Consider the following 12197-nt stretch of genomic DNA (forward strand, 5'->3'; position numbering starts at 1 on the left):
CACACACACACACACACACACACACACACACACACACACACACACACTCTCTCTCCTTTTTACATAGTCAAATCTTGAAATGGGACTGTGGAGAAAAGTGTGTGTTTGTGTGTTTGTGTTGTTATGACTAAATGTGGTGTGGGACACACCCAGTATAGCAGAACATGTGTCAGACCATAAAACCTACATCTTTTATTGTCTGTCTGTGGACAGAATCCATCAACAGTTATCCAGCTGTTCAGGAACCTGAAAGGCTGAAATCAAAGATGGGTGTGTCTTCAGACAACTAATGCAGTTGTAATTACTGAGCACTCATGAGCTGAAACATCTGTGTGTTGACTGGTGTCCTAAGCTGACTGCAGTCATCATGTTTTACATAGTTTAACATAAAATAAACAACCCAAATTTGATTTAGTCAAATGACTGTGCTCTAAATGAAGATGCAGTAAGTTTATAACCCAATTCCAACAAAGTTGGATTGTTGTGACAAATATAAATAAAAACAATGATTTGCAAACCCATATTTTATTCACAATAGAACACAGTAAACTTGTCACATGTTTAACCTGGGATATCGTACCGTTGTTATGAAATAAGCTGATTTTGAATTTTATTGCAGCGACACTTATTAAAGAAGTTAAGACTGGGCAACAAAATGCTGTAAATGAAAGAGATCCAAATGAGAAACAGCTGGAGGAACATTATCTCTGTGAAGTAAAGATGAGCAGAGGTTCACCAGTCTGCAAATAAACTGGGTCTAAAAATGGAACAATTTCAGACTAATGCCCTTCAATGAAAAATCAAGAAGTCTTTGAATATGTCATCATCTACAGTTCATAATATCAAAATATTTCAAGATGTCTCAGAGTTCTAGGACAAGACTGAAGTCAGTACTGGATGCTCGTGAAATTCAGACCCTCTCTGCATTAAAAATGGGTCTGATTCTGTCCTGGACCGAGGTTTAGTATCGGTCTATACCGATCCGATACCGATCCGATACCAAAAAGCAGTGCTGAATTCTGTTCAACAAACTCATCGTGCTCTTTAGGGTGAAATCTCTGGAGATGCTTGATTAAGTTGTTAGTGTTATAACTGGAAGTTTTAGTGACACCCCTTGGAACCGTCGCTGTGCACGTATTGCACGTAGCTGTCGAGTGTGTTGGCTGAGGTAGTTTGAAATTGTTCCAGATGGCTGATCCTTTCGCTCGCTCCATTTTGAAAACAATCTGTGTGGTGAGTTTGCTAGAGCGTGACGTCACTCAGAGCACAAAGCGTAGAATTAGAGTGAGTAGATCTGCCCAGTCATGGATCGGTCACGTCACGATACCCGATCCAGAAGTTTTTCCCCCCGATATCGGGATCGATATTGGTATCGGATCGGTGCATCTCTATCCTGGACATCACTGCATGGACTCAGGAGCACTTCAGCACGTCGTCTGCAAGCATAGTGCACCGTGCCATCCACAAACTGGTTAAAGCTCCATCATGCAGAGAAGAAGCCGTTTGTGAACTCCATCCAGATTCGCCACCGTCTTCTTTGAGCCAAAGCTCGTTTAGACTGAAGCAAAGTGGAAAACTCTTCTGTGCTCAGACAAATCAAAATTTGAGATTCTTTTTGGAAAAACACACATCACATCCTTGTCTGGAGGTAAAAATGCACCCAGCCTCTTATCAGTGCACCAGTCAAAAGTCTGCCTCTCTGATGGTATAAGGGTGCATTAGTGACCTGGGCTGCTTACACATCTGGAACGGCACCATCAAAGCAGGAAACTATATACTGGTTTTAGAACAACATATCTCCCATCCAGACGTCGTCTTTTCAGCGGAGCCTTGTATATTTCATAAGACGATGCTAAACAACAAAGTCCGTGCTCAATAATCCAGGTATACAATCCAACATTTTTCAGTCAGGTCATCTGGACGTTTTCAACCAGTTTGACATGACTGTCAACAAGGAAGAGTGTAGGAGGGGGGCGTGCCAAACAGACCATCTAGCACTAACCAAACTGGTTTCTTCCACTGTGGAGTAAGCTGCTAGGGGAAGAATCAGTTTTGTTGTGTGTTTCCTTGACTGATGAAGCCTTCTGGATCGAAGGCGAAACGTTTCAGCACAAAAAAAGAAACTGTCCAGATGACCTGACTGAAAAATGTTGGACGATGCTAAACAGCGTTCTGCTTCCATTTCACCTGCATGGCTTCATACTGGAAGAGTCCAGGTGCTGTTCCAGTTTCTGAAACAGTTCATATCTGGACTGTGTTCTATCTTGAATCACATATGGCTTTATGAGATCTGAAAATCATTGCAATCTGTTTGGATTTACTGGGGGGGTAATAGGGTTGTTCTTCCAATTAGATCTAATTGGTTTAGAAATGTAGTTCTCTTTGTAGATGTTTGATTGTTTTTGTTTTTTTTGTGATTACAGACTAAATTACTCAACCGAGAACAAACGGATGAGTGGAAAGGCTGGATGCAGCTCGTCATCCTCATCTATCACATTTCTGGAGCCAGTGCTGTGCGTCTTTAAATATGTCCCCCATTTGCAGATGTACTTCAAAACTGCTAATCTATAAACTGCAGCATACCTTTTGTTTTTAGTTCATTCCAGTGTACATGCATGTGCGGGTGCTGGTTGCAGCGTACCTCTTTCAGACCGGCTACGGACACTTTTCCTTTTTCTGGCTCAAAGGAGACTTTGGACTTTACAGAGTTTGTCAGGTATGGATTAGACTTTGTTATACTTTAACTTTCTTATGCCATAAACTACCTTTTGTCTTGCTGAGTTACAAAGCAAATTAGCTAACGTGTTATCAGCAAGATTTATTAAGTGGATGAGTTGTGTAATTTTATGTGTTTATATTTTAAGGTGCTGTTCCGGCTGAACTTCCTGGTGTTGGTGCTTTGTGTTGTAATGGACAGACCGTACCAGTTTTATTACTTTGTCCCTTTGGTAACATTCTGGTTTGTCCTCATCTACTCCACAATGGCCATGTGGCCTCAGATCCTTCAGAAGAGGACCAACAGTAGGTGTCAAATGTCAGATCTCTTCTTGCATGATTGTCCTGGAGCATGTGAAATTGTACACCTCAGATAAATTTAGCAGAGTTATTGTGATGCCTGTGTGTGACTTCGAGGTCAAGCCATTAATGCGTGTCGTGTTTTCTGGACAGGCAGTGGGATGTGGCATCTTGGGGTTCTGGTGAAGTTACTCAGCCTCCTGTTGTTCATCTGCTCTTTTGCCTTTTCACAGGTGAGTTTATTTACACGACTGCACCAAAATGTAGAGTAGTCCCTCGCTACTTTGCGGTTCGACTTTCGCAGACTCGCTCTATCGCGGTTTTTCAAAATAAGATTGGACATGACACACAATTGTCTGATTGATGGATGAGCCGCACGATCAGCATGGAGTTTTAAATTTAAAATATATTTTAATTTATTTAGCACCTGCTGCATCTGTGTTCAGCCCACAGGCGCAGGGAGAAGCTCCCTCCTGCAGCGTGTCATGATCTCTGCTCACCACCGCCTGCCAGCGATTGCAGCGGAGAAGTGGGCGTGGCCAAGAGCAGAGATCATGCCATTCTGTGCTCTTTTAGAGCCTTTAGAGTTTAGAAACATTGTGTAGAAGATCAGCTGATCAGCTGCAGCAGGAAGTTTATCCTGCAGTAATGGCTGCACAGAGGTGCAGCAGAGGCTAATAATTTAAAATAATTTATTTTAAATAAAAATTCCATGTCGATCATGCGGCTCATCCATCAGCCAGTTGTGTTTTCATGACCAACCTTGTTTTGAAAAACCGCGATAGAGCAAATCCGCGATAAACGAACCACGAAGTAGCGAGGGACTACTGTATATCATATAAATACTAAAATAAACTACTACTTACTACTTGTACTACTATTCCTACTTCGTGGTTTTTTACTTATTGGGGGCTGGGAACGGAACCCCCGTGATAAACGAGGGAGTACTGTAGCTAAATTTAACATGAAGTTTCATTTAAGAGTCACAAATGGGCATCTAGTAGAGGATTAACCACTGAAGTATGTGTTAGAGAGGTTTTTGTTTACCGCCACCAGAAATATGAAACTTGGACTCTCTCCCTCTCTTTAAGGCCAGACTCAAAACCCACCTGTTCACGACTACTTAACCAAGTTTACATGCATATTTGAGTCTTTTTATGTTTTTATATGCATATTTGAGTATTTTTTATGTTTTTATATGCATATTTGAGTACTTTTTATGTTTTTATATGCATATTTGAGTACTTTTTATGTTTTTATATGCATATTTGAGTATTTGTTATGTTTTTATATGTATATTTGAGTACTTTTATGTTTTTATATGCATGTGTTGCTTGTTCTGTGTCCATGAGTGTCAGAAAGGCGCCTCTAAATAAAATGTATTATTATTTTATTTTGTGGGACAGTCATATGTTGTTTCATCTTTTTATTTTAGAGGTTTTTTGAGAACACCTTCTCTGTGTGGCCCACCTCCAAGCTCTTTGAGCTAAATGGAAGCGTTCATGAGTGGTGGTTCAGATGGAAGCTGGACCGATTTGTAAGTCAAATGTTCTTTGACCCCACTCACAGTAAAGTGACTCGGTTACTGTGAGTTACCTGATTCAGGTTAAGATAGCCCTGTTTTTCTGCAGGCAGTGATTCATGGGATGGTGTTTGCCTTCATCTACCTGGTGCTGCAGAAGCGTCAGGTGCTGTCAGAGGGCAAAGGAGATGCTCTCTTCCCTGCAAAGATTTCCAACCTGCTCCTATTCCTCTCTGTTGTCTCCTTTATAGTAAGACACGTTTTATAATTTTGTTTATATGTAATTAAACAGAAAAAGGTGAAATTGATTCTGTGGAAAGCTAAAGAACAATTAGTATGTTACCTGTTGTAGATAAAGTCTGGGAATACCTCAGTTTGTAGAAATAGTTTATTCTGATCAGTCAAGTCAAATTTATTTATAAAGCACGTTTAAAAACAACAGGTTGTTACCAAAATGCTGACTAATGCAAGACAAAGAAAAAAAACAATAAAACAAATTAATTTAAAAGCATCAGAAGAAAATAAACATAGAACAAAGAACAATAAAATACTCAAACAACTCACACTGGGTAAAAAGAAATCAGTGAAAACTGTTGGTTTTTAAAAGATATTTCAAAACAGGAAGTGAAGAGGCCTTTCTGATGTGGAGGGCAGCTTGTTTCAAAGTTTAGGAACCATGCCTGAAAAAGCCTGATCTCCTCTGAGCTTCAACCAAAAGCAGCTGATCAGATGATCTCAGTGCTCGAGAAGGAGCAAGAGGTTCAAGAAGGTCAGAGAAATAAGAGGGAGCAAGGCCATTTAGACATTTTTTAAAATATATTGTGTAACACACAGGGAGTCAGTGAATGGAGGATAAAAGTGGTGAAATGTGCTCAAACCTACGAGTTCCTGTTAAGAGCCGAGCTGCAGCATCTTGGATGAGCTGGAGATGTGAGAGGGAGACCTGACTGACCCCAACATAAAGTTTATTACAGTAATCAAGTCAGGTTGTAATGAAGGCATAGACTATTTTCTCAAGGTCAGATCAGGTCCACACTGACTTAAACTTAGCTATCTGCCTTAACTGGAAGAAACTTTCTGCAAAACAGAGTTTATCTGTTTATTACACTTCAAATCAGAGTCTAATATCATCCCCAGATTTGTAACAGACTGCTTAAGATCCGGCTCAGGAGAGCCAGGGTTCACCAGGAGAGTGTCAGCGGTAGAGCTAGGGCTGAACACAATAACTTCAGTTTTCTTCTTGTTAAAACTTAAAAAGCTTTAAACCATCCATGCCTTAATGTCATCAAGACAGTTTAACAGAGTGGATGGAGCATGAACTATTATTAGATTTTAAGCGTAGATAAATCTGACTGTCATCATCAGCATACAATAAAAAGAAAGTCCATGTTTCCGAGGTCAAGCCAAGATGGCGACGAGACCAGACGTGCATTAAAGACGAAGTCACATCTGTCTGCAACCAAACAAAGAAGACGTCAATTGTCCCCAACAATCATAAAGACAATAAAGGAGCTGTGAGTCATCTCCCCAGACAAAGATTTCAATCAACGTGAGTTCACTATAACGTTACGGGAACCGAAATTACTCCGCTCAAGACCGACTAGCTGAAAGCAGCGTGGCACGACGGCTAACGTGAAAATGGCTAAACTGAAGAATACTAGCGTGGTTCAACTTGCACACATGGAGACTGAAACAGCAAAAGAGAAAAGAACCGCTACAGAAATGCACTCCTATGCTTGCTCGGCTGGGAAAAATGGTGAATGTAGCTCGACGCCCAACACGCCTGAGAAACAGAAAACAAAGAAAGCTAAAAATGAATCGACAACTCAACATGCGGCGCCGACATTATCAGAGCTACAAAACACCATAATGGCAGCAGTCTGTGAGAGAGCAGATCAGTCTGACAAGACTGTACAAGCCCAAATTAATGACTTAAAACAGTCAGTGGAACTCTGCCAGCAAGAAATAACTGATCTGAAAAAAATAAATGCCACGCTGCAAGAACGCTGTCAATTCCTGGATAACAAAGTATCTGAACTGGAGCTCAAAGTCAGTGACGCAGATCGTTACAGCCGCAGACTCGACCTACGATTGTACGGTGTTCCTGAAGGCAACAATGACGATAACATCAAAAAAACTGTCCAAGAAATATGTCAAGAAGTGCTGCCGGAGACCGAAGCGGGCACGGTGCTTTCAGCAATGGACGTCGTTCATCGCATCGGCAGTCTTCGACAACGTGATGGAAAGACCAAACCACCTCCACGACCGGTGATCATCAGATTCCAGAGCAGAACGGCCAGAGATGCGCTGTGGAAAGGATCCAAGAACAACAACTACCTCAAACAAAACAAGCTCAGCTTTAAAGAAGACCTGACCGCTGCAGATAAGGAGATCTGAGGCGAGCTGTGGCCAGCGGTGGAAGAAGCCAGGCAGGCTGGTCGCAAAGCATATTTTGTTGGAAACAGAGCCTATATTGAAGGAAAAGAACTTAAGATATGACAAGGGAAAATATATCTTTCTATATGTTTTAATGAGTTCAAACCTCCACTCTAATGCGAGATGGAGAAGGTGACAATCATACTTTCAAGTGCAGATGTACAAATAATAAGCAGTTACTTGATAGCTTATACAGCGAAGTTCTGCTTTTACTCAGGGAGCTATTGTTTGTGTTAGTTCATGTCTATTTCTGTTTTTTCTGTGAATGCCAGGGGTATTAGAAACGACGTTAAAAGCTTTATTTTTATACTGCCTTAACAAAAATGCTGATTTTTATTTTATACAGGAGACCCATGCTTTGGAAACTGATGTAACGTTTTGGAGAAGTCAGTGGGGTCGTCAGATATGGTTTTCATTTGGAAGTAATAAATCAGCTGGTGTAGCTAAAAAAAAAAAAAGTCCATGTTTCCTCAGGCTAGATCCCAAAGGAAGCGGATACAGTGAAAATAGAAGCCGCCCAATAATCGAGCCCTGTGGAACCCCACAGGAAAGAGGTGCTGAAGTTGTTAAAAAAATTGCCTACGTTAACTAAAAGGTTCTGTCACTCAGATAAGAATGGAACTAATCTAATGCTGCTCTTGTGATCCTAACCCAGTTTTCTAACCACTATATAAGGGTGCTGTGGTCAGCAGTATGAAAAGCAGCAGGAAGGTCCAGCAGAACAAGGATCACAAACTGACCAGAATATTGCCAAAAGAATATGGTTACAAATCCTTACTAGAGCTGTTTTGGTGCTGTGCAGGGTCCAATCGTGGGTAAAAGCTCTTTAAAAAATGATTCAGGGCTAGGGTGAACAGGTGAACCTGAGTGGATCATGTGACCAACAACATCCTTTAAAGATGAGAGAGACATGACACAAACTGAAGACGGGACAAAGATGGAGGGGTCATCTGTAGAGGGAGGAACTGATGAACTAATGCACTCAACCTTTTCAACAAAATATCTGATCAAATGATTACAAGTGTCTGCAGAGGCCTCCATGCTGGCAGACTGAGGCCTGTTTAAAGTGGTGCTCTAAAGAACACGAGGACTGTGACAGTTTGAGGCAAACATTTGGAAGAAATATTTGTTTTTCTCTCATTTAAACGACTGATTTTGATCAGCTGCTCTTAAAACAACTCCACTTGTGAACCCATGTTAAACTCTGAAGTTAGTTTTGCACCACACTGTTTTTTTGCTATAGCAAATAAGTTAAAGCAGCAGCACTTCTGGCAGGATTTTCTTACTTCTACTGGAATAGCCATGTAGAAACTGACAGCTGGTGTAAAGGTTTATAAAACAGAGTGGTTGGAAAGCAGCAGTGATTTATTTTAGTCTTGGTCCTGCTTGGACCACTATTAGTTTGTTAATCCAGTCAGAATTAAACCTTCTTTCCAAACTGTTGTTAAAACAGCTATCCACAACAGGTAATATATTAACTGTTTACATCTTAAAGCTGAAGGCTTTGATACTCTGTACACCTTGGGTTTGTAAAACATTGACCTAGTCTCCTTGTTTTAGACGTATTCAGTTTGGGCGAGCAGCTGCAAAACCAAAGCGGAGTGCAATGAGATGCATCCTTACATCTCTGTGGTCCAGGTACAGCTTCTACTCTTCTTTATCCACAGCTTTCTCTTGGAGACTGCGAGCACGGTCAGAAACACACCCTGCTCGGGGAGACGACATGCTTGATTAGCTGTCAGTCTGCTGAGCGGAGCTGTGACGTGTCCGCCCGCATCAGGTTACAGCACCGTGACAGCAGACTGGTTGTCTTTGTCTGAAAAACAAGAACTGGTTTCTGACGTCTTCCAGAGCATGCTGTGTTTGCAGTGAACTGGGAATTTACACACACTGGTGTAATGTTAGGAGTCCATAATGACATGACAGTGGCCTTCTCCACATGTAAATAATTATTTAAAACTAATCCACTAGTTAAACTGACCCAGTGAATAACTCCAACGTTTCCCTTTACTTACCAATTGCAGCTTCAAATTGTTTAAATCGTATCAAATGTTTTTTGTTCTTTGACGCTTGTCTGTCGTCTGCTTTGACAGATTTTGGCCTTCATTCTTATCAGAAACATTCCAGGCTACGCCCGCTCTATTTATAGCTCATTCTTCTCATGGTTTGGAAAGATCTCCTTGGAGGTAAGTCAGTCTGGCAGCAGAGGCTAACCCAGAGGTGGGCAATATATGGCCCAAGGGCCTAAAGAGGCCCTTGGACAATCTCTGTCCGGCCCTCAATATTCTTAATTGAAAACAAAACAACTTTTTAAAAAGTTGATGAAAGCCTGCATTTTATCAACGAAACTTCGGTCTAAATTAAACATCTTGGACAATTACATCAAAAACGTTTGGATTAAGGAATGTCAAAAACATTTTCCTGAAGTCGTCTTGTTTCCAGAACTACCGTATTTTCCGCCGTACACGTCTCGCCGCCGTATAAGTCGCATCAGTCCAAATATGTCTAATAAAGCGGGAAAAAAACATAAATACGTCACTTCGTCTTATAAGTCACATCTATTGTGCGTCACCGCTGACAACCTGAAAACGTGGGCCGGTGTTGTGCCGAACATTGATTGGCTGCCAAATGGTGGTCGCGGAAGCGTGCACGGGAGGACTTTAACAAGAATGTAACAAGATTAACGTTTAAAAACAATTATTTGTTTGCTTGAAATTATAGTAAAGGTGTGTCTCAGTTGAACTTTTCCTTAATAAATGCACTTCAATGGTCAAATCAGCTGCAGTTCTCCTGGGCGGTGAAATGCAGCTGATTTGACGTTTGCTCCAGGAGTTCCTGAGCGAGACGAAGGTGTCTTGGTACGGCAAGCCAAGTGTCTCATTAATAGCCACTTGGAACTATTAATGAGACTCCTGGCTTGCCATATTGGTCGAGGGCCCTCTAGTGGCTGAAAATGGTAGTGTTCAATATTTTCCATGTCAGAATGAATGAAATCGTCAGATCTCAGCCAAAAATTGGATTATGAATATGGGGGGGGGGGGGGGGACTGTGACTTATACAGTGAAAATTACAGTACATCAAAAACTTTCAGATTAAGAAACGTCAAAAACATTTTCCTTAAGTTGTTCTGTTTCCAGAACTACGTGGAACCTTAAATGCTCCAAAGAGCAAGCATATGGTGGTGTTGTTTTTTACATATTTGAGCTAATTAAATATTGCCTCGAGCCAGTTTACAAAGAATATGTCTTACTCTTCTAGAATTGAAGACATATTTTTATCAAGCATGCCAACTTCTCTCCAACAAGATAAAGCCTGAAATAGATTCCAGATTGCCTGTCTTAAAGAAAATCTATTTACTGTTTCTCCGTGTGGCCCTTCGGTTGTTTTAAATACCTTGATTTGGCTCTCTGGAAAAAATGTAGCCCACCTCTGGGCTAATCTATGCAAGAATCTGGAATTTGATCAGCTGACAACTCAAGACATGTTTGACCATGCCTGCTTTGTCTCCCCCAGCTGTTCATTTGTCAGTACCACATCTGGCTTGCAGCAGACACCAAGGGAATTTTGGTCCTCATCCCAGGAAACCCTTCACTCAACATCCTGGTGAGCACCTTCATCTTCGTTTGCGTGGCACACGAGGTTTCCCTCATCACCAACGACCTGGCCCAGGTGGTCATCCCAAAAGACGGCATGGCCCTGCTGCGGAGACTGGGGGCGGTGGGGGTCTTCAGTCTGCTTGTGCTGCTGTGGAGTGAGGGGAACCAGCTCACGCCTGGAACTTGATGGACACCCCATGATGGAGGATGATGATTAGTCTGTGGAAACTGAAGTGTGGTACAGAATCGAGTCTACTGGTGGTCACGAGCAGAACCATAGTAACCAGTGGGGGGACGCTGTCGGCCTTTATTATTTGACTGCTACAACCCACATAAAGTGATAAAAAGGTCTGAAACGGGGCGTGGATCTTTTGAGGGTCGTGTGCAAAATACAAAACAGTAAGACCGAATAAAACCACTGAAATGTTTACATGCGTGTAGATTTGGAAGAGTTGCTCTTGTTTCAGGGCGCCATGTCTGCAGTTCAGGCATGGCGTCTCTTCAGCCCAACACTGACAGGAAGCTGGTTTGATCATGTGTTCCTGTCATCCCTCATCTGTGGCAGAAATCCCTCCGTCCACAAAACTTTAGCTGGATCAGCATATTTAGATGTTTCCTCTTTTTACAACAAACTAAATTGTGCTGCGTTTTACCATTAGTTCTAATTTACGCAACTATTGGCTGATTTAAAACAAACCGTAAAGACTAAATTGTAATTTGGAGCGCAGCAGAACAAATATTGAGAAACCTCCCTCCTCCCTTCCTGTACTTTTTATTGTCATTTACAAAACGTCTGCCCTGCAGAAAGAAAGGCTCTGCGGTCACCTGCTGGCGCTCTGAAATGACACGACGTGTACAGTATTTAATGATTTAAATTAAGCGTATATTTTATACAGTTTGGGGCTTTGTTTTGTACCGTTTGCATCCATAACTGCTGTTTGTGAAGAAGTTGCATAGTTCGTTTTGTAGCCAGAGTCTCCGATGGGCTCGAGCCTGTTCGTCTAGTCTCTCTCGTTAGCGGCACCCTTTGTTGTACGTATGTAAATATATATAAATTTATATATATTTGTATGATAGAATGAAAACTGTATTTTGTACAGCGTCACCCGTTCAGTTCAAACACGCCTCGTATTTTTGGTGGGAAATGCTCCGTGTTGCACATACTGAAGGAGGAACAGCTAAATGTCCACCCAGCTGGTGAAACGTTGAGCACTGGGGAAGGGACTGGTTTTATGAATACCTTCCTTTTTATTTTACCCCCTCATGCTGATCGGTACATCTTCAGGTAGCTGCGCTCAATCTTCCATGTTTAGGCACTTTGCAGTAGAGCCACGTCGGTTTAAAACTTGGTAATGCACTGAATGAGCCGAGAGGATTTATTGTAATTTTAAGATAAAACAGTTATTTTTGTTCTTTTGCCAAGTGGACAACGTCTCCGTTTATACTGGGACATTCAGGAGAGCACTTTTATTTTGACACCTGCATTTTAAAGTTTTTTTTTCCATCTCTGAGGTGGAGCGTGGTGTTTAACACGGTTTGGTTTGGCACATTTTTACTGTGTAAACCAGATATTTTGTCAAGGACGTTTTTGCTGATACAAAACAATAAAAATATTGTATAATAAAACT

At 41.5% G+C, this 12197-nt stretch overlaps 1 protein-coding gene across 1 annotated transcript in view; it reads left to right on the plus strand.

The window, feature by feature from the left end:
* casd1 (CAS1 domain containing 1) overlaps positions 1-11265 on the plus strand; it is a 19607-nt gene extending 8342 nt beyond the window's left edge. Inside the window, exons 10-18 of the mRNA XM_037693269.1 lie at positions 2424-2513; positions 2597-2716; positions 2865-3021; positions 3169-3248; positions 4451-4556; positions 4651-4787; positions 8534-8611; positions 9067-9159; positions 10487-11265. Of these exons, the coding sequence (XP_037549197.1) occupies positions 2424-2513; positions 2597-2716; positions 2865-3021; positions 3169-3248; positions 4451-4556; positions 4651-4787; positions 8534-8611; positions 9067-9159; positions 10487-10756 (1131 nt within the window). The 3' untranslated portion in view covers positions 10757-11265. The remainder of the gene's footprint in view (positions 1-2423; positions 2514-2596; positions 2717-2864; positions 3022-3168; positions 3249-4450; positions 4557-4650; positions 4788-8533; positions 8612-9066; positions 9160-10486) is intronic.
* The last annotated feature ends 932 nt before the right edge of the window (positions 11266-12197 follow it).

The sequence above is a fragment of the Nematolebias whitei genome, chromosome 19 (genome assembly GCF_014905685.2).
Source record: "Nematolebias whitei isolate Nwh7 chromosome 19, NemWhi1, whole genome shotgun sequence".
Taxonomy (NCBI): Eukaryota; Metazoa; Chordata; class Actinopteri; order Cyprinodontiformes; family Rivulidae; genus Nematolebias; species Nematolebias whitei.